General features: G+C 38.5%; 1 protein-coding gene across 1 annotated transcript; it reads left to right on the top strand.

The window, feature by feature from the left end:
- The first annotated feature begins 4,834 nt into the window (after window positions 1-4,834).
- On the top strand, window positions 4,835-22,640 carry LOC140228265 (galactosylceramide sulfotransferase-like). Its single transcript, XM_072308491.1, has 4 exons — window positions 4,835-5,203; window positions 10,356-10,425; window positions 11,399-11,810; window positions 21,599-22,640. The coding sequence occupies exons 1-4, from the start codon at window positions 5,085-5,087 to the stop codon at window positions 22,378-22,380; spliced, it is 1,383 nt and encodes a 460-aa protein (XP_072164592.1). The 5' UTR covers window positions 4,835-5,084; the 3' UTR covers window positions 22,381-22,640.
- The last annotated feature ends 285 nt before the right edge of the window (window positions 22,641-22,925 follow it).

The following is a 22,925-nucleotide window of genomic DNA, read 5'->3' as shown; positions in this document are numbered from 1 at the left end:
GGAAAAATGCAAAAAAAAAAAAAAAAAAAAAAAAAGAGAGAGAGAGAGAGAGAGAGAAAATGCGTGTGCAGCGGTAGTGTATTTTGGGAAAAGATCGCTCAAGTGATCTCATTTGCACGTACTTTACAAGAGAAAGTGAATACTTTGGCAAGTGGATCGTGATTTGTAATCTAATTTTCCCATTTCTCGCACATTGGTTCAAAGTATACATGGACAGTAGCGATTGACAGATAAGTCTTACCATTGAGGCAACATTACCTGCTTGCCCACAAGTGTCCACTGCAGTCATTGATATTCTTTTTTACACAAACTTTGTTGTGTTTTGAGGTTTCCTTTTTTTTTTACTACATATCTCGGCGTAACCGGCTCTGATGTCATCAACACTGTTCAGTGTAATTTGTTTAAGATTTTCAATTTATTGGCTTCTCTGCTCAAGGACCACAACAAATTCCACGAATCTATACATGGAGTTGTTGATTTATGTACTACATGATGTGAAATTATGAAAATCGTCCGGAATGTCCCTTTAAGGGACTACAATACATAACGCAATGTGATACATTCCACAGAGCAGTCATTGAGCAACATTGTAAGTTTTCCTTACATGGATTATGGAATGACGGTGTGAAACGACAAGGTACTGGCAGCAACATCAGGAGAATTGCATAACAATTAAATGCGAGCAAGCGGAGCTAGCGAGCTTGAAAATTGTGACATTTTTTCAGTCCAAAAACTGCCGTTTGTAGCGATGTTTTTTCGCTTTGGAATTTAAGGGGGGGGGGGTGCAATTACTGGCAGCAACATCAGGAGAATGGCATAACGATAATATGCGAGCGAGCGGGGCGAGCAAGCTTGAACATTTTGACATTTTACAGTCCAAAAACTGCCGTTTGTAGTTATCTTTTTCGCTTTAAAAATTATGGGCGGTGCACCGGGCGCAACCGCTGGCAATTACTGGCAGTAACATCAAGAGAATGGCATAATGATAAAATGCGAGCGAGCGGAGAGAGCGAGCTTGAAAATGTTGACATTTTACAGTACAAAAACTGCCGTTTGTAGCTTATACTTTTACGCTTTGGAAATTAAGGGGGCTCACCGGGCGCAACTGCTGGCAATTTACTGACAGTAACATCAGGAGAATGGCATAACGATGAAATGCGAGCGAGCGGATTTTGACATTTTACAGTCCAAAAACTGCCGTTTGTAGCTATATTTTTCGCTTTGGAAATTAAGAGGGGGGGGGGGGCGCCCATAGTGCGCCACCCCCACCCCCTTGATCCACCACTGGTAGTCAAGGGTGTCGGTTTATGTTCGTGATTGGGGGAGGTATGACCAGCGAAGGGGCGTCGAAGTGACCAAGCGGGGGAAAGATGTTCAAAATCTGCACTATAGAGCATCCCCAAATTGTTTGTGTTTGTGTGTGTATATGTTTTATATACATGGAAAGGTTAGGAAATAGCCCAGGTCAAGTTTTATTATTGGCAATGCAAGGCATTTTAAGATAGACTAGTATGTATAAAGCAACACTGCAAAATCTATGATCTGGCTTTGATAACGAAGCGTAAGGTACAAAGGTGTACATTCTATATCACATTACGCAACGTTGCAGCGACTCTTTTTGCCATTCGGATGTTCTGAGTACACTGCGCACATCCTGCTTATATTTAGAATGCCAACCAGGGATCACGCTGAATCACAATCTTTTGTCGGTTCCAGGCTTTTTCAACAACGTTCCACACTATATACCTCTTTAATCATGGTTAAAAGAAATCTTAGAAAAATATTTTATTTCTTGATCACCCTTTCATGTCGATTTCAAAAGCAGTTTACTAACCCTTGCATTACCATTTTGGTGAGGTCTTTTTTTATTTTGTTTTTTGTTTTTGTTTTGGGGTTTATTTACCAGCAGATGGGGGGGGGGGGGACACGTGCCACTCCCCCCCCCCCTTAGTTACGCCACTGCCTACGCTTTATAATAATTCCTCAGAAGCTGTTGATCTGTGTCGTAGCATCGTTCACAAGGTGGACGCTTCTACTACGCACGTTTATTTTCCAAATAAATTATCCTCTAACTCACATTTGTTTTTTATTTGCCTCAATTAATATTTAAGAAAACAGAGATGGGCAATTCTAATATTGATCTTCGGAATTTGCGAGAATATCTATAACAATAAACTATGCAGTATATACATCGGCGAGAATCAGTTTACCAACATTAATTGGTTATATTCTAACTAACATTTCTGATCATCTATACAGTATATACCTATTGACGACACACAGAATTTCTATACTTATACCAACAAAACTTGAGACAAACTGCAAATTTCATCTGCATTAGAAAAAAATATTGTTGTTCAACGACGAATTAATCACAGAAACATGAGACAATTTATCATTATGCGCAGACACAGATATTGCAGATAGCGTCTCTGAAGCGTTCTAAGATATTATTCATCTCTTATTTTGGCATGCATATCCCTGATATTGAGCAGAAACATAACACAAAAATTTTTTTTTTTTCATGGACGGCAAAGGAAAATTTGAGTTCAATTAAGAAAATAAATGCCTTAAACAAAACAAAATTTGTATTCAGATTCAATACATGTATTCATTTATTGTAATCTGACAGTAACACAGTTTTTCAATCTAGCTTTAAAAGAATATAACGTTTTAAATGATTTAACATAATCTGGAAGTGTGTTCCAAAGGTTTGGTCCATTAGGTCTTATAGATTTTTGTGCAATTAAGGTTGCAGGAGGTCGTAGAGGTCGCAAGAGGTCATATAGAGGTCGCAGGAGGTCGTAGATTTGAATCCCGCCCGAATATGTAGGCCTTTGATTATTTTTTTATCGTGGCTACTACTAAACACTGATTAATTCGGTGCCTATACGTTGATGTAGAGCAATATCAATATCAATTGAAACACTTTATCAAATTGACCCCTCCTCCCCCCCCCCCGAAAAAAAAGAAAGTCCTCCTGATAATTTATTTATCCTAGAACACCAGAGATGTTCGCGTGCATTATCAATTCGCAAAATTTCGCGAGTCAAGGTTTCCGAAATGAAAATGCATGCGACAGTTCTTGCCTGCTATACCATATGCATTGAATGTCAGTGGCGATTCGCGAACGTTTTGTGCCACGAAAAAAGACCGTCGGCTCCAAGTCACGACAATATCATGCCGCGAAAATGTTTTGCTTTTCAACCGAGAAACTATCTTGTTTCACCATGGCTCAACTTCTGTAATAGCCTACTATTTAGAATTACTGTAACAAATCCAAAATTGATGCGTTATTTCTCGTACAGAAAAGGACATTCCAATTGGTATATATAGATTCTGTCTATTTAGCTTGTACCTCTCCTTTATCAAAACAACTATAGAACTATGAGAGTACGTGACCTCTGTACCTACCAGTCTGCACTATATTAAAGCACATCAACACAATTACTTCATTTCTTCCACGATACATTCATCCCCAACTGCAATACCAACCTCCTATCCCACACGTCATTGCAAAGATTTTCGTTTTCATTAATCCGAAGCAACTCCTCTTCCATAGTTCTATCTCATACCACGGACCTTGCAGTTAATAGAAATCACTGCCGGAACGAATCAAATCATGCGCGACACCTTTGCTTTTCTTTCAAATCTCCCATGACAAAGCATAGGCCTATTAATATCTAAAGATCAGGAAACATCTAAATATGTCATTCACGATATGCTTTATGCATTTGATATTTCGGATCACTATTCATGAATGTATTAAACATCAAACCATTCAGGAAAAATTCACGCCTTATATAGTTTAGGGCATATTGCACTCACTTCATCCCTTTATACTTGACAATCTATTTTCACCAACGCAATGCAAAACTCCAGAATATTAAATAACATGGTTTTCTCATATGCTCTGTACTTTCAATTTCCTATTATTTTTTTAGACTGCCGTCTCAAGTTATTAGCCTATTTATAACGACAGACTTCTGCATTCCAATCCCGCCAAAATCATTCTACCATGAACCAGTTAGATCACCGTTTATTCCTCTATCCTGAATTGTTAAAATCAACACAATTTTGCATTCTGTCATCAGACTACTGTATATTCAATTTTACTTATATGAGTGTACTGATTGTGCGCCTTATTGTTCTTGAAAAAATATAAAAAGAATACTCTTTTTCATTTGGAGTACGTTCAATGCAGACAAGAGAATAAAGTCCGATTCTGAATTGAACTAAACCGAACTGATATGTTAACTTTTAATTGCTTTCTCACTGGTTGTGCGAGATCGTAATAGCTACAGAAAAATATATGATGCACTACGTACGCATCGTCGAGTCATTACGTACGCATTGTTCCGTAATAACGTACGCATGGTTCCGTCATAACGTACGCATGGCTCTGTCATTACGTACGCATCGTTCATTCATTACATACGCTTGGTTCTGTCTGAGAGTGTGCCATTTTTTCCGAATCCATGCGTATGTAATGGCAAAACCACGCGTACGTTATGAAAGAAGCATGCGTACGTTAGGAATTTCATTGAAAAATAATAGCAAATGTCCCATGCGTATGTTATGAAAGAACCATGCGTACGTTATGAAATAAGCATGCGTACGTTCTGACATGTATGCGTATGGTTTGGCACGCGTTTTGGCGGCGATGGCCTTCCATACACGCGAGCCAGGCATTTCGCACGCCCGACTGACTATATTGTAACTTACGTACACGTACACGGACGTGGGTGACGGTACAATGCACGGAGAGCCTCTCTAGCTCACTCTTTAATACGGTGGGTGCGTGCATGCACTCCATCAGTGAAAGTGATATGTGTAATGTACCTACAACTTTGGCTGGAAGTTAACCTCTTCGGAAGGCGATCTTCTGATTCAATTGTGCTCTGGCATCAGAAATAATGCCTTAAAAATGTCTGTTTCACTCGTTTGAGTGTATAACAGAATGAACATTTGTCTTCGGAAACTCGTTAAAGAATTTAGCCGGTAAACCGAGAATGAACTGAGGAATATTGAACCCACCTACCTTCTTAGGGGTCATAAAACAACTTTCTGTTGGCCCTCCTGCAATGGCGAGCCGCGTATCGAAGAAAGTGATCATTTTCTGTGTCATACTTGCCACGGTTTTTCTCGTCTTTCATGGAGTTACTAAGGAATACTCTCTAAATGGAGTCTTGCAATCTGAAAAGTAAGTATTTTGACTTGTGTTTGATACTGACTTTGCTTCTTCTTACAACGTATTTCGTTTAAAGGGAACGGTACCAGTACACGCGTCTAAACGTCTTTAGTGGAAATTGTACGGGGAGTTTATGGCACGCAAGTAGTGAGGGTGAGGTCACGTACCGCCGGTACCGGTACCTCCTAGTACACTGTGTAGGGTGGAAGTGCAGTTGAGTTGGGGATGCTCGAGACGCGACGTCATTATAAGTCTAACGTTAGAATTTAGATCTAACGTTAGTTTTGACGTCGCGTTGATATCATGAGAAAGACCCCTGCTGCATTTGCCTCTGGATTGTGAATGGTGGAAAAGTGGGTAGATCAATATTAATAAAGGAAAGCAAGGATTCTAACTTATCTTTCATAAAAAAGAAAAAAAATTCCTCCTTGTGCTACTCAGTTCAAGTTTTAAAGGGTGTGAACAGTTCTGGTTAAGGTGAGGATTTAGCTTTTCAAGTTTTGCGAGATATTCAGAAACCACTCTATGATGAGATGTCAAAGAGCATGCAATTCTAAGGGGTATCAAAAGTTTATTGGATGAAAATCGGTTTTGAAATGGCTGAGATATCCAAAAACAAGGTGAAACAAAGAGATCCTAATAAAAGGCGTGGCCTGTTGCCTTTTATTATCATCACTTTTTTTGATATCCCAGCCATTTGAAAACCAATTTTCATCAAATAAACATTGAATCCTTCTTGAAATTACATGCTCTTTCATATTTCATAAGAGGTTTCTCATGACATTACATGTATCTCACTTAGGAATGCTCAAAACATGAATCCCCACCTCAACCAGTACTGTACAGTCCCTTGGTTTAAATCTAGTCTTAATGTTTAATACTCGGTCTCTAACGTTAAATTTTCATGAAGTTTGTTGTTAAAACTTGGACATGTATCCAAAATTCCAAATATAACTCACCTTAATAATACACTAGCTAGAAAGATAATGTGTCAATTTATGTTGCAAAATAAAAAATGAACAATAGATACCCTAGCCTACTATTTGTATGTCAGGGTGCCTTTTTTTTAATTTTTTTATTTTTTTTTTAACTACTGGTACTTGCCCGATCAGGCAAGCAGATTTTAAAATTGTTGCAGAACACATGCATGAACATGAATTTTACTTGCCCAAAAAGGGAGTCCACAGAAAATGATAAAGAAAATCACTTGTAAAAATAAAGTCAGATACTAGTGAGTAGAGTCTACTTGATACAATGCAATCATTTGAATGAACAGCACACATTGATTCACAATTCACATACAATGTAGATAGTACTTCAATAAACACAGAGTACGTTCACGAACTTGGCTCAATCGAGTGTTCAAACTTCAAAAACTTCAAAAAGTTCCCCAATTAGGGCAAGCATTTTTCTTTTTGTTCCACAACACTTGCCAGACTTTTTATGTTCAAAATCTTGCCTGTATTGTAGCATATAGTAATGTAGTTTACCGGTACATCAGAAACTTCCTGAAATATAACCAAAGTAACAGATGTTTATATTGAAGTGTATGTTTTCGCAAAGATTATTTTCTTGTTACTTTGTTGTTGTTAAATACCTATGACAATTACACAGAATGTACATATACACTTGTAGTGCAAGTCTTCTGATCACCTGACTTACTTTCATTCAGGTGAAGAAGGGACAAAAGTTAATGCCATTATGGACATTGGGTGTAAATCAAAAATGCCCGTAAACTCAGACCTGTCTCAGTGAGTTTGGCAATACTGCATACAAATGCATTATTTGCTTTACCCATATATGCAGAGGTGGGCTGAAGTATCACTACCAACTGCACTAGCTGATTTCTCTGTGTTGCAGCAAAGTTGCTTCTGTCACGATACTCGGTTGTGTACAGTCAATGGTTAATCATACATAGTTTACATTTGTATGGTGATATGCAAATCATATGAATGCAGTTAGTGATCAGAGTCCCTTTCCATTAATTTTATTGATCCACACTTCCACATCTAGGGATGCATACTGTAATGGGGATTTATTGCATCTCTCCAATTTCTGTATTGAAGCTGGAGACTTTGCTGATGTTGTTGTGTTATTTGCTGAAACTGAATTTCCTGTCCTGCAGAGAAAAATCCCTTTTTTGTCCCAGTATTATACTTTGTGGACACAATTCCTACTGGTAATTCATGTATTCTGTGCACCCGCTGCCCACTAATGAAAATTTAAGTTTGAGGATCTTTGAAGAAGGACTATACTTCAATGCCAGTAGGTACACTGTAGTAATCAAAATTGCAAGATCCAGAGTTACAGCGTACTTTTATAGTCAAGATAGGGCATAGTACTAAATTTATGAGTAAACATGAGATAATATACAGCTTGTATAGTCCACAAGTTGGTTGCTCTGCTATGAGTATCAAAGGTAGAGTCAGTGTAAAGGTCAAATTTTAGCAGAATTCAGAACAAGCACAGATTTTGATTTCATAACTTCTACAGGCTCTGAAGAATCACTGTTTTTATAGATGCTTTTGCTATCAGCACGACAGAGCATTTTTTTTTTTTTTTTTTTTTTGGGGGGGGGGGGGGGCTTTTTTCTGTTCAGCTGTACAAGGTGTACCTCTACATTACAAATTTTGCATTCTTGACAACCAGAAAGTTTATCCAAGTACTGTCCAGCAAAGCAGCAACTACAAATTGTACTCTATGCTGGATTCCAAGCAAAGAAATGATTGAGTATCATATTTATTTTGTACATTAGCCTGAGCAGACCTCCCAACCATTCTGAATTTGGACGAGAGAATCTCAATTTTGACCATTCTCAGCTTGTACAAGTTGATGTATTTCAATGTGAGTTTCTTATTTAACTTGATAGTTTCACTACACACTTCTATGTTAACTGCTCTTTCTTTCCTACTTTTGAGCCCAGTCATTCCTGTTTTATCTCAGTTAGAAAGGTTAGGATATCTGCCTGAAAATGAAAGGCTTGTTTATACATGATGGAAATGTAAGTGGAAAGCATTTTAAAGGCACATGGTCCCGGTTGTTTAGTCGAATGCGTACACGGGCGCACAGGGCAAGTTTCCTATAGAGACCTGCTCTATTGACTCCTCTTTAGCGCTTACGCTATGACCCAGTTCCCCGAGTCCGGAGAAGTCCGATCCACAGTAGTCAGTGGTCCGATCACAGTTAGGCTCGTGATTCGGCTGAGGGGGATGACAGCTTTAGCAAACTTCTTTTGTGATGTCATAATAAGAAGCACATATGCACGCACTCTGGCATTACTACAGACTGCGTGATGCACAGAGAAGACAACAAAGGCAACGTTACCTAGCAACACCTATGCGCTTTACTCTTGATAACAGCTCAACTTTGGCAATCTTCGTATCAATGCTAACGATGGTCGGCAGTATCATCAACAGCGCCCTCTACACTACCGGGACTATGCGTCTTTAATATGTTTTTTGTGTGAAAAAGATGTTCATATATTGTTATATTGAGCAAGCTTATGTTTGCATGATGCCACTTTGAAAACAAGTGAAGTACCTGAAGCAGCTAAGAAAAAGAAAGTTCTTTTTTTTCCTTCTAATTATCATGAACTGGCTTAATACACTCTACAACATAGTACAAAAGCAGCGCAACCAAGTAACTATGGATCTGAAGGCTGTGTGAAGCTGCAGCCAGAAATGGATTACTGTAAATGTGGCATATTTTTGTGTGGAATTCTTTGCACATTTTGAACAATTTGATACAGACCTTTATAAAGTGAAGAATGCAGTTGGTTATTATTTATTATTTAAACTATCGCAAGTAGTGACTTGTAAAATTCTTATGACAGTAAAAGAGAAAGTTCATCAAAAATTGGTCACATTAAAATTTCCACTATTTTGATTATGGCAGTGCATGATGATGATGAGACTGAGACAGTTTCATAAAATTACGTACGTTTCAAGTTTCAAGTTTATTCAAAATTTCCACAATACAAAAATTACATAAGAACAATAATATGTAACAAGGAATACACTGTTGAATATATGCAATTAAAACAATTTGCAGAATTGAATATAAATTGACAATGCATGTAGATGCATATAGATGTAAAGTGGAGGGGTCTTAGAAAAGCAAGCTTGTATAATAAGAACCCCTGGAAAGGCAAGTTAAGACATGTAATATAACAACTCACTACTATATACAAACATTAAAGCCATAGAATAATTCTACTGGAATTCCTCAATCCCTCACACACACACAGCGCTGAGATAAAGTCATGTATGTAGAATTTAAAAGGAGCAGCATCAATGAGACTGAGAATATCGATGAAGCAAATACTTCCGAGCCAACACTTTAAATCTGGAAAAAGTGGTACTATCTTTAACATCTGAGGGTAACATGTTCCATTCTTTTATACAAGACACATAAAAAGAATTTAGGGCAATACTGGTAGCTACACGAGGTAGATGCAGAAGGTTTTTCTGACGTGTATTATGGGAATGAACAACTGAGTTTTTGACGAACAAATCCAGAAATAAGGAGGGAGAACTGGACATGTGAAGCTTGTACATGAATGCCAATGAGTTAAAAGACACTAACTCGTTTAGAGGTAAACAACACAGCTGTAAGAACTGGGGGGCACTTGGCCTTGTTTCGTAGGAGTAGTGAAGTATTGACAAAAATAACCTGATTTTGAAAACTACCCTTTATCTTTTCTCCCAGGTGGAAATTTCTCAATTTCAGTTGGGTTTTGTCTTCAAATGTCTGAAGTTGATTAACAAATAAAACTAGTTTATGTGTGTGTGTGTGTGTGTGTGTGTGTGTGTGCTTATTTCTCATACATGTATCACAAGTTAGGGCTCCATTCTAAAATCTTAATCTCATTATGGCCAAGAGTAACCTTATGGTGCCAACTACAGTAGTGCAAAAGTGCAATGTAATTGATGATTAAAAAGAGTACAACTGATGGCAATTTTGGAATGTCAGCCACACCCAGTGCCTTTAATATATTACATGTATGTCTTACATTGAAGTTTGGATAGTCCTGTGTTTCTTAGATCTCACAACCTTAAAATACCGTGTACTTACGAATGTACTCTTGAACATTGATTAATTTGATGTGTGCAAGCATAAAAGTAGATTAATAGTGGTTTTCCTCTGTCTATATCATCAAAAACAGAGCATCATTTCTGGATCCTGTCAGGATATGGAGGAACTCATATCAGCAGACAGGACCAAGAGAAACATCGGTGAGTAGATTGCTGTCTGTCATTGTTTTCCCATTTTCATGAAACAATTCATGTAGAGGTATTGTGCAATTCCATGGTGGTCCAGCATAATGCTGCTTTCAGTGAGAGTTCATTAAATTGCAGTGGCACTGTATCAGTGTTCTTCTGAACTAAGTGTAGCTTTTACAAAAGATGTGCAGCTCTTTGTTCACTGAGATACAACAGGTTTTTTTTTTCTTCATTTTGGAGAATGTGTATTGGAATCAACCAAAGTTCCCTGACTGATAATGTCTGGAGTACAGTGTACAATTGTAGCTATTCGTGAAGGCAGTTAAATGCTACACTGTACATGTAGTCAAGGAAATTGTGAAATTACAGGTACAGTATTTTATGCACAAAACAAAGTATGTAATAGAAGTTTGAACATAATACTTAGGACATGCTCAAGATTCCAGTCCTATATGTAATTGGAGGAAGTGACTAAGAAATACATCTAGTACTTACATTCTTTTTGTACATGTATTTTTAATTTGTTTGACCTTGCACTAACCCTTTCCCTTCTTGTCTTAGTATTCAAAGATACGTAGTACACTGTATATTTAGCATGGATCATGTCTGCATATTGTTCTTTTAATTGCTTTTCCTGCTGATATTGTTATGTGTTACCAAACTCAGTGTCCTCTGATACAGATCAATATAAAAAATTCTCTTTAACATTCATGTTGACTTTCTTAAGAAGAGTAAGAGTAAGAGTAAGAAAAGTGTTTATCGCTTTCATAACTTTCTCAGATTAGACTTCATTATTGTTTGTTGGTTGGTTGATGTGGCTACTTTGAAGGCAAGCCATGGAGGCTGTACGTTGTATTAATGTGATTAATGGTTGCATAAAATGCCATGGAAATCTCTTTTGAAAAGTTGTTTAGTTCTTCCTAAAAGACTATCAATTCTGACATCTAATATATTCCTCTTATGTTCTTTTGTCCTGTTAACTCAGATTATCAGCAATTTAACAAGAAACACTGGAAGATCAAATGCAGAGGAATCAATTGTAGGACAGTCAAAAAAGCAGCCAAAAATTGGGAATGGGACGGCTCATGAAGATGAAGAGAACATGATGAAAATGAACAACCAGGATGCCAATGAGGGGCCTGCGGTGGAGGGGGAGGGGGAGAAACGGACAGAGTGCACAAGGCGTAATAACATTGGCTTCTTCAAGATGCACAAGTGCAGCAGCAGCACCGTGCAGAACATCCTCATGCGCTACGGGGACCGATACGACCTGAACTTTGTTCTGCCACCGGCGGGCAACTACTTGGGGCAGACGTACTTCCAGAAGCAATTCGCCATGTCCTTCCCAGTCAAGGAGTTTAATATACTGTGTCACCACACACGCTTCAGCAGAGAAGGTGAGAGGTGGCTTTGACATTCATTGAAGGTAGTAATTCTCTTAAATGCAGTTATCTCCTTACCTTTGGAGGGAGGTTCCCCCCCCCCCCCCCCCCATGGTAGAGAGATTTTTTTTTTTTTTGTCATTTTGGTTGCCATGCAATTTCATGCATGTCCAGGATTGGACACAGATGTGTCATCTACATGTGTGCTGTGTACACTTTGACATAACTGTACTATTCTTCCTCTTTCCTCTTAGCAAATCTTTAAAATCAACATGCATCAATTGTGTGACTCATAAGGCACAAAGACCCACTTTTTTGGCTTGCTGATGTATAATTGTATAAGCCTAATTTGTTCCTAGAACTTCAACATTAAGTGCCTGCATGTGGATACAAGGGGTGTATTAGTCACTAAACAGTCTTGTATGAATGCAGGAAAAAGGAGGTCAATAGGGGGGAAGACTTTGGAAAGCTTTCCACGTTGTGGTGCCACATTGTTAAGCCTATCGTCCGCCGCTTTCTGCATTTATGTTGAAGCCATGAAAAGAGCAAGGTCTTGAAAATCTTTCTGACTTGAGTCTTGAGTTGGTGCAATGACAGTATCCCTGTGGTGAGAACAGCAGCTGTCAGTGTGATCATTCAAAGGCTCCCATGGAATGTCAAGCCTCTTCTGCTCTGTGCAAGCAAGTATGCTCTGCATACTGTATACCAAGGAACCTGAAACAAAACAAAACAAAACAAAACAAAACAAAACAAAAACCAAACAAACAAAATCAAAATTGAAAAGAAAAAGAGCATACATTATGAGGAGTTCTAATAATAGTGCAGGCAATGATTTTTTTTTTTTTTTTTTTTTTAGATTGTAGACTTTATTTCTTTTTTTGTGACTTTGTAATATTTATTTACTTTTTTTTAATTGTTTAAGTGTAATAATTGTTAGCCAGTAAACAGTCTTAAATGCGGGGAAAAGGAAGTCCATAGACTCCAACTCTCCCGTTTTCGACGGGAGATCTCCGGCCGAAAACCCATTTTTGCAAAATCTTCCGTTCTCCCGTTTGAGATTTAATTTCTCCCGTCCTGGCTCAATGTCTCCCGTTGGAAAGGATTTCTTACTTATTGCTATCGTATGTTGCAAAAATAAGCCTTAGATAGCACCAGAGAACATCTAGAACCCTAGGAACTTCGCACACATAAACTTGGGTCTCCCGTTTGCTAGGGTTTTCAGGCGGGAGAATCTCCAGATCAGAAGGTGCTTGGGGTTTGAGTCTCTGGAAGTCAATTAGCATGAAGACTTTACCAAGCTTTCCACATTGTCATGCATTGTACATGTACATTGTGATTTGTCTGTCATGCATTGTACAATGTACATTTGAAGTTTTTTAGCTCACCTGAACTGGATTGTTATCATTCACTGTCTAACTTATGGTATTTGTCTCATAACATTAAACTTTTTGATCTTCATCATCTCCTTTAAAATCCCATAATGGGTTTTTACCAGACTTAGCAGGCAGCATCCCTAAGGGAAAAGGATGTCAGTTTCATCAAATGGGCCCAAAGCCCCGAAATTAAGGAATAAAAGAAAAAATAGCTCTTCTCTAGAACCACAACAGATACACTGTAGGGCTATGAGTTAGTGCTACAATTTGAGTAAGGACATTTGTCACTGCATTTTGAATTTTGTTAATTTTTAATCCAACGGTGCCCCCCACAAATTTGTTTAATAGGGCACCAAATGGGAAAATTATTTATATATTACTGTCTTTTTCTTGAAAACTTAGGGTCAAATTTTTGCCAAACTTGACAGGTATTATCACTGTGATGATTGAATATTTATGTGCACAGATGGGCACCATGCCCCAATTTGGAAACCCCAAAGTCCCAAGTTTGCCATTGTAATAGTGTACAAGAATGTGTGGAAGGTGAACTTGCATTACTCATGTGAGCACTCGTCTCACAGGGTCTCTTTGTGGTGTTTGAAACTAATAAAAGAGTGGCTGACTTACTTCTTTCAGAAGATGGGGGAATAAATACATGTAATGCCCTTTTTAAAGGGGACTTCCAGACCAGTTAAAAGTGAGTCTGAAAAGAAAGAGTAAAACATGACAAGCACAACTCTAAAATATGATCACAAAAGTAAGGAAGTTATGAAATTTGAAAGATTTGAAAGATTTGCCAATTTATGTACAGTGTTCAGTTCTTAAATAGTTGATATGTAATATGTAAATGAGTGAGCCGATGATGTCATCACCCCACAATTTTTCAGTGATCCGGTACCCCCAAAAATGACATTTTTTTTTTTTTTTTTGTCTAAACATCTAAAACATGATTTTGTTCCTGACTGAATAATTCAAAATAATGACCAGTTGAATATATCAGGATTTGAGGTTGTGAAAGATTGAAAACTGAAAATTTTATGATGTAATGTATGTATTACTCTCTGGCATAAAAGGAGATGATGACATCAATTCATACATTTGTATTGACTGTTTAAGGCCTGTTTCTTTTTTTTAATCCAATTTCAGGCAAACTTTGACTGTTGTGCTCATAAAGTAGGCCCTATTACTTTTTCTTTTAAAACTAACGTTTATTTATCCTGGATTTCCCCTTTAAGATCAGTAACAAGTGAAAGGGCTAAAATGCAACAAATAAAATAATAAAATAATCTACATGTACTTTTCATTCAAAACATAAAAATTTATGGAATTCTTATTAAATTTTTTTATCTTGTTGCCCTACAGTTACATCAAGTATTGATTGTAGTCTTTTCTACATCAATGACCAGCACATATGGAGTTAAAGATAATATAAAGTTTTGGTACCTCAAAAGTTTCCCTGAATTTCCTTGTCTTAGTTTGTGTTTCAGTTTAAAGTACCTTTCATACAATGTATAACTAACACTGTGAGACTTGCTCGCCCCAAAGTGCTCTCATGTCGTAGTAATCATGCAATTAACTGCGACCAGCAGCCCCATACGCATAGCGTAATGGGGCTGCGCATTGTAGCATTCAGGATCATGACAGACTAGTATCGCGGGTAAATATCAATTTAAAATCCAAAAATTTCTTCAATTTGAAGATTTACCAGTTAAGCTGAAGTATTGAAAACAGGCTTCAGGCAACGTTTGGTTCTGCCAATAGTCCCTTTCTGTTCGAATTGATGACTGAATCTGACTCGGTCGAGAGGACCCTGGGAGAGCTACACTGAATTGACGACCAGCGCATGCGCACTCAGACATCTTATCCGTTCATGGATTTGAAATTTGTGCGCATGAGATGTGTGCGCATGCGCTGGCCGTAGTTGTTTATGCAAATTAGGCAGCAAGGATGAAAGCTTTTGGTGAGTTAATTGCACTGTATCCCCAAGCCTGGTCAGATAAATGCAGCCTTAATCTACTTTCCAGTACCATTTCAAAGAGCTTTTCCATTCTGTTGTGTTGGCATTCAGTAATCCACTTGTCAGAATAGAGATTTGTGCCAGCGAACCAAAGTACAATGTAAAGTGCTGGAAATTCTGACATTCTTTGACTATGGAAAGTGTTTGCCTGCTTCAAACTGTCTTGTTTTGACTTTTTAAAGCTAGTGAGAACAGAAGCGTGACCCTTGGTATTTGTGGGCGGAGCCAAGGTTGTACTCCACTGCTGAGAAAACCACTTCCCACTTTGCTACAGGTTAGGGAAAGGTACAGATAATAACCTATAGATTATGGCATGCACCTAATGGACAAAATTTTGATAAGTCAATTTTTTGCTTTTTTAAACATTCAGTTTTCCTCGCATCCTAATTAAAGAAATAATGCCAAGGCAGGAATACATGTAGGGCCTACAGTGTCAGTGGGTGCAATTTATAAAGAGAAACGTAAAGAGGGATGCTGTTCTTCGGTAATTGAGATTTCAGCATATAGGCCTACATGGTAGTTGGTAGAATGGTCTCTTTCTCAAAAGCCGAGCCTAAAAATTGATGATCAGGACAGTCTTGTCATTCAGACATTCAGAAAAGTTTTACAGTGATATCGGTAGACTGCTACATGTACTTCCTGCATTAATCACAGACAGGAAACGACAAAGCAAAACAAAACCCATCAAAGCAGGTCTACATTTATGTAGCTTCTCATCCCCAACATCGACTTTGTCCCGAGACTGTGGATTTGACAATCCAGGAGACAAGCTTGCATCTTTTTTGCTTGCTGTTGCAACCATACAGTCTACAGAGCCAGCATGCCCATCGTGAGAAGCTCAACATTTTACTCTTCATCTGGTATTCTTGAGGATTTCTTTGTCTTGCATGGCTGAGAATCTCATGACCTGTTTTTTTTTTTTTTTCTTCTTGTTTTATAAATGAGAGCTCCTGCCAACTTTTGGTGCCTCACCAAGAGATACCCTGGAAATGCACAAATCCCCCTACATCCTGCCCGAACAAGCCAAAGCAAAACCATAGTGAATGGTGACTTATTCAATAATCTACACTGTAAAGATCAGTCGTGCATGGGGCACTTATGGGCTTACATACTTTTTTTTTTTTATGGTCGGCCTGATTTGCTGAAGATACATGATTTACATCGTTTAAAAAATGGTTTGCCCTCAGACCCTGTCAAGCAAGGTCTGTCGACCATAGTAGGCCCATTCACTTACAAGGATTATTGATTTTTGCATCACAATATAAATGTCAATTTCATTGATCACTGTTGACACATAATCAAAACAAACTACTGATGTATAATTCTGCAAGTCAACCTCTGCACATGTCTAAACAATGATGGGAGCATGTCACCAGGTATTAGTGTACAGTGTGGGGCTGATACCCATTCACTCATTTGCCGACAGTACTGTAACTGATCTCCCTCTGAGACGGAAAGAAAAGCTGGTTACCCGTATCTGTTTTAATAAGCCAGTCCGGGGTTCCACTTTGAGCATGAGCAGAAAAAGGTCATCAGTACCAGCAGAGCATGTTGGTTTTTTATTCACTGCACAAGATAAGCATTTGTGATGTAATGATCATTCAGGTGATCGGCGTTTTCACGTCAGCCCGATGTTTCGAAATAGCGTGCTATTTTTTGACTTGGGAAATTAACTTGATCATGAAATAGCGCGCTATTTGATAATGCGAATACAAATTAGCGCGCTAATTGATCGCGAAAATTTTTCGAGTCCAACTTGGGAAATTTCCGAAATAGCAGGATAATTAATGCGAACTAGCGCGCTATTTGATAATGTTTGGGCTGATGTGAATAGGAAATGAAATAGCATGTTAAAGGGATGGTACAGTATTGGTGGAGATGAAAATTGGGCTTTAACTTTTTTGCGAGATACCAAGAAAACACTTATGAAATAGTACAGAGCATACCATTTTAAGAGGAATTCAAAGTTTATTTGATAAAAATCGGGTTTGGAAAAGCTGAAACATCCAAAAAACAAAGTAAAACAAAACAATCGTAATAAAATGTGGGTCCCACACTTTATTAGGATAGCTCTGTTTTCGATATCTCGGCCATTTCAAAACCAATTTTCATCAAATAAACATTGAATCCCTCTTGGAATTACATGCTCTTTCATATTTCATAAGAGGTTTCTCACTATCTCACCAAAAAATGATAAAAACCTGAAGTTAGGTCTCAACCAGAACTGTACGATCCCTTTAATTTGCGATCGCGAACAATATCTCAAGCTTTGATTTTTATCGGGCTGATGTGAAAACGCCTAATGAGTGGTGCTTGCCAGCACATCCACCCGACAGCAAAAGCGGTATTTGACAATATCAATAGAAAAAGATTGTTACTACATTCAATGTGAAATAATGAAATGGATGCTTTCCAAAGTGCTAATTGATGGATCATTCTGGTCACCTGGTCTACGCAAGTTCATTCTTTGTTTGAACATGACTGATGAATTCCATAAATTGTTACTGTAAGCTAAAATACCTTCTCTCGCTTGAAAACTTGTGGAGTGCCTAATCACCTGAGAAAGAAGAAAGGTCATTTGTACCGATGTGCCCATGAGCTAACCCCGAACTGGCTTTGCAGCAAGGCTAACTCATACCACATTCACATGGTTCCCTGCTTCCTATGTAACTTGTATTCATAGCATTATCTGTGTAAATGGGAATCATAGATGTTCTGTGGGATTGGACAGCCCCATCACCTTTTGTGCACCACCTGATTAACCCATTGAGGACAATCTGATTTTGCTACAACATGCATTTCCCATAGACTCCTGCCTGAGTATACTCGGGACTTGTCCTCAACTGGTTAATAGCCAAGGACAGCAACAAAGAAAAGTGTTGTTTATGTGTGAGCAAACATTTGCTGATCTACTTATATGTACATGTACTGTACATGTACTTGTTTTATCTTCTTTCTTTCTTTTGTCTTTTTGATGGCTTAGCGGTCAATGTCTCATTGAGTTTTCTGCATTCAGAATCAAATACAAAATTATTCCATTTCTATAAATACTACTCGCTGTCCATAGATAACACTTGTGTTGTTACTCTTTGTACACATGGATTTTTACTTCGGCGATTGCAGTTTGTGCCCATGTTTTAAAGTATTGTTGCAAAATTGAGCAAAGAAAATGGGATTCCATCCCGATGGAATCCATAAATTATATTCATTTCTGGTCAGTTTTCCTCCGTTTACATTTGTTACATGTTTTAAAGTGTAAGATAGAGTGTACACCTGTACTTATCAGGTGCTTAACAATGCCAAAATTCAAGTTTACTGGAGAACTGTTCCAGGGCCCCGTTTTATCAAAAGATATAATCAATTATAATATTTCCTGAACTCACCAGCTGCCATAGACTTATAATAGAAATCAACTATATAATCAATCGTAACTCTTCATGAAACAGGGCCCAGTCTCACAGCTGCTCCACACCCCCTCCCTGTCAGAGCAGTGTGTGTGAAGGCAAGATACCGGTACAAATTACATGGATTTACTTCCATTTAAGCTAAAACTGCGCCATTGGGGAGGGGAGGGGGATCAGTGTGCTGGGGGGGGGGGGGGGTCTCTATGGTCTCTGTAAGCACCTGTAGAACTGAGTAAATCCTGGTAGCCTAATTAATTGGCGGCACTCTCAGCTCAGTTTATTGATTGAAGATGCCATTTTATGTACAAACTATGTTGTATTTACATAGGCCTACTACACTGTATGCTAAGCCAGTATGAGTTACAGTTATGGTGTAAAAGAGATTTGCTGTGTGTTTGTGTGTACACCTGTGCATTTTTTTCAGAGTTATCAGCTTTGAACTTATGTCAAATAAATTGCATCTTTTTTGCATCTTTTTGTGCAAGACAACAAGACGTAGATTTGGTACATGTATTCAAACATAACTAAAAGTACAATTGTACTGTGTATGATAGTCTAATAAAAGATGAAAAGATCAGATGATATGTTGATTTTGAGGTATTTAGGAGAGAGGAATTAACAGTGATCTGACTGAATTATGGTTGAAAGTACAATGTACTGGTGGGATTGGAATGCAAAAGACTTTCATTTAATGAGCAAATAGCTCGAAGAGGCAACAGCCTGAAGAAAGTTACAATGTAGAGTGACGAATCCAGGGGGAGCGCACCCGGCGCATGCCTTTATTTCTTGTTAAAACAAATGAAATAAAAAGAAAAAAATGGGGGAGCCGAGGGGTGCGTACCCCCCCCCCCTTTAATTTTGTAAAGGTGCCCCTTGTTTATGGAATTCCTGGATACGCCCCTGATGTAAATGAAAGGGAGCCAGATTATCCATTATTTTGGCGCTGCATCGTGACTATACAGGTTGTAGATTGTTTGGGTGATAAGGGAGAGGGGATTTAACAGTGCAGTTGACTGCTGGTATGATTAGTTACATTCAGACGACAAGCCTTAACCTCGAGGTTAAGCTTGTAGTTAGGAACCGTGTAGATGCACTTGTTTTTAGCTAACCTCGAGGTTCGCTCAATGTTCAGAGCCACGAGATATATCGGGGTTAGTGCTCTAACCACGAGCCGCAGGGGTACCCACTTGAAATTATGCAGCGTGTGGACACAAAAATCAACGAACTCAAAGGGGCAGGAGTTTAACCTCAAGGTTAAGCTTCGTCGTGTGGACGCACGTCAAAGTTAGTGGGCAAGAGCTTAACCTCAAGGTTTCCTAACCTTGAGGTTAGGGCTGAACATAACTAATGTGTATGCTCAGCAAGAATACAGTACTAAATTTCTTTTTATGTGTTCTATACCATGTGTGAATGAAATAGATTTGTGTCGTCAGAGATTAGTATGGAATTGGTAAGTATCATTTAGATACAAGCAAGAAAGATAAAGTGGGTCCCAGAATAGAACCCATGGGCACACCACATGTAATATCAGAGAGGGAAGAAGTTGTTATTAAAAAGAATAATAATAAATTGTTGACAATTTGAAAAGTATTATTTTAAACCAAGAAAGGACAATGCTTCTTTATATTTTATTTGGATAATGGTAATAAGGATCAAAATTTGGTGATCAATGGGATTGACAGCAATTCATATACCTTTGTGAAAAATCAGCTAACACCAAGCTTCAAAATGTGTATTGAAAGGGTGCTTGGTACTTCTCCAATGCCCAGGTGTGAACAATACTTAGTTTGCATGGTTTTGTACAACATATTACTTGGCACATGCCAGAGGACCATGTACAAGCACCTCTGATCCAGTCTAGAAATGGAAGTAACTCATTTACAGTGTAGGTGTTACAGTGAACTGTGTACAAGTTCACAGGATCAAAATAGCTGTACCCATCTAGTCGCAGGAAGTTGCATTTAGTAGTCATCCAATAAGTTTGTCTAGTACCAAGTAGATTTCCTGTTTGAGTGTCTTTGCTTTTTACCATTTACAGAAGCAATATACCTTGCCAATTCATATTATCAATAAATTATGTAGTGTTGGCACAACATTAGAAGGAAAGTACATATTAGTATAGTACAGTGTATTTGACGTGTCATACTGACTATGCAATACAGTGATATGTAGCATTCATCTGCCTTTGCTTCCTATGTAGAAAGAAAATATCCTTTCCTAATGATTTATTCTACAGTCTATAAATGAGAATCAAGGATCAAAAATATGATACAAGGACATTCATTCACTGTAAGTTCGGAGTCTGAACTCATTTGTGTGACATAATAAATGTTCATGTACCTTCTCAGCCTCTCAGGTACATTGTAAAGGTCAGAGTTCAAAATTCAAAACTTTTAAATGGATTGTCAAATTTTCCTCAAACTGTTGCTGATGTGTTCTGTTAATATTGCTGCATTCACTCAATCCACTATGTCTGTGAAGATGAACTTGTCCTTTAACATGAAACAAAGCCATCATTTTCCTTCATTATCCAATTCTGGTGCAAATCCCACAGACTTCACGATGGTGTGATGACATCACTAGTGTTTGGATTAGATACTAGTAGGACCGTATGATTGATATGGCTTGCATTAATATGACCATCAATACTAGAGCTTGATTTAATGCTGCCATTTGCAAATGAGATCAAGCAGTCAGTTTCCTAGTTGCTTGCTTGCTTGCTGACATTCATCGCTTTCATCAAGGCAACGCTGCACACTGGCACTGATCCGACGGTCCCTGACCAGTCAAAATCACTGCCAGACCAGTAACATTTTTCAGGAATTAACCAGTAAAAATATTGAAAAACTGGATACCTACTGATTCGACAGACAGGTTGGACCAGTAGAAAAAATGGGTTAGTGTGCAACCCTGCATCAGGGTCACTTGAAAGAACTCAATTCATATCAAATCGAATCAAGTACATCTTTCTTTTGATAACTCTTGCTTTCTCTTTCTTCTTCTCTCCAGGATTTGAGTCGATTCTACCGTCAGATGCAGCTTTTGTGACAATCATCCGAGACCCTGCCACCATGTTTGAGTCAACCTTTACCTACCTGAACTACCCCGCAAGGTATGGCATCCCTGAGCCCAATGCCCTGGCAACGTTCCTAGCGAATCCATCCCGCTATTACTACCATAGCTCTGGGCAGAATCATGCCAAGGACTCTATGCTGTACGATCTGGGCCTCTCAAATGAACTGAAAGAAGACCAGAAAGCAGTGGACAAGAAGATCGGTCAGATCGATCAAGAATTTGATCTGGTCATGATGACAGAGTACTTCGCCGAGTCCCTCATCCTACTCAAAGACCTCATGTGCTGGGACTTTGAAGATATTGCTTACTTCAAGATTAACGCTCGCAGCAAGACGTCGGTGAAGCCTGTTCCTGATTCCCTGGCGCGAAAGACAAGGGAGTGGAATCGGGGTGACACCAAACTGTACAACCACTTCAACAGGACATTCTGGGAGAAAGTGCGGGCGTTTGGCGAGGAGCGGATGCGCCGCGAGGTCACCAAGTTGGAAGAGATGAATCAAATGATGAGAGACAAGTGTGTCGAGAAAGTTGTGGTCAATGACAAAAATGTGTGGCACCCAGCCGGGATCAATGTCGAAAGCCTCCGCTTGAAACCCTCAGCAGAGAAAGATAAGGACTGCCAGCTGATGGTTAAAACAGAACTGCCATTTACAACTTATATCAGACAGAAGCAACTTACGAAATATTTTGGTAGACGGGCGGCCACTCTTTTATGAAAAATGCAAGAAACGAGTGTCATATCCTGATATGGAGGAATGGCCATGCTTTGCCAGAACATGCTTGCAGTATTAGCAATTACTCCTTGTAATGTTTTTTTTTTCCCCCTTAATTCAATTGCGATTACTGCATCTTTAAATGTTTACTTTTTGATGCCAAATACTACAAGTTCATTTTCTGATGATATCAAACATAAAATCTTACATTGGTTAGCAAAGTACCAGTTATTTTCACTGTCCTTCAATTGACAGCACATGTTGGAATGCCCCCCTCCCCCCCCCCCCCCCCACTTTTGGGAGGAAATCTTCATTTGAAAAAACAAACTATGACAAAACAATACCAAATGTTTGAGCACAATGGATTAAATACATTTTCATACTTAGGCAGTGCTTAGAAATGATAACCTGTAACTTACTGCTAATGAGATGAAATGTCATTTAGGGAAGGGGCAGGTAGAGAAGTTATGTGTGGACTGCTTGCATAAGGTGCAACAGCCACACTGTACATGCAATACTGTGGTCTTGATAGAGTCGTTGCGGCAATG

The sequence above is a fragment of the Diadema setosum genome, chromosome 5 (assembly GCF_964275005.1).
Source record: "Diadema setosum chromosome 5, eeDiaSeto1, whole genome shotgun sequence".
Taxonomy (NCBI): Eukaryota; Metazoa; Echinodermata; class Echinoidea; order Diadematoida; family Diadematidae; genus Diadema; species Diadema setosum.
This window is presented reverse-complemented; position numbering and strand designations above follow the sequence as displayed.

What these genes read in the sequence shown, in the direction of transcription:
- LOC140228265 (XM_072308491.1), top strand. Translation starts at nt 5,085, where the DNA reads ATGGCGAGCCGCGTATCGAAGAAAGTGATCATTTTCTGTGTCATACTT. An exon ending in CAGGACCAAGAGAAACATCG is followed by an intron (nt 10,426 to 11,398) that starts GTGAGTAGATTG and finishes CTGTTAACTCAG; the next exon opens with ATTATCAGCAATTTAACAAG. An exon ending in CACACGCTTCAGCAGAGAAG is followed by an intron (nt 11,811 to 21,598) that starts GTGAGAGGTGGC and finishes TCTTCTCTCCAG; the next exon opens with GATTTGAGTCGATTCTACCG.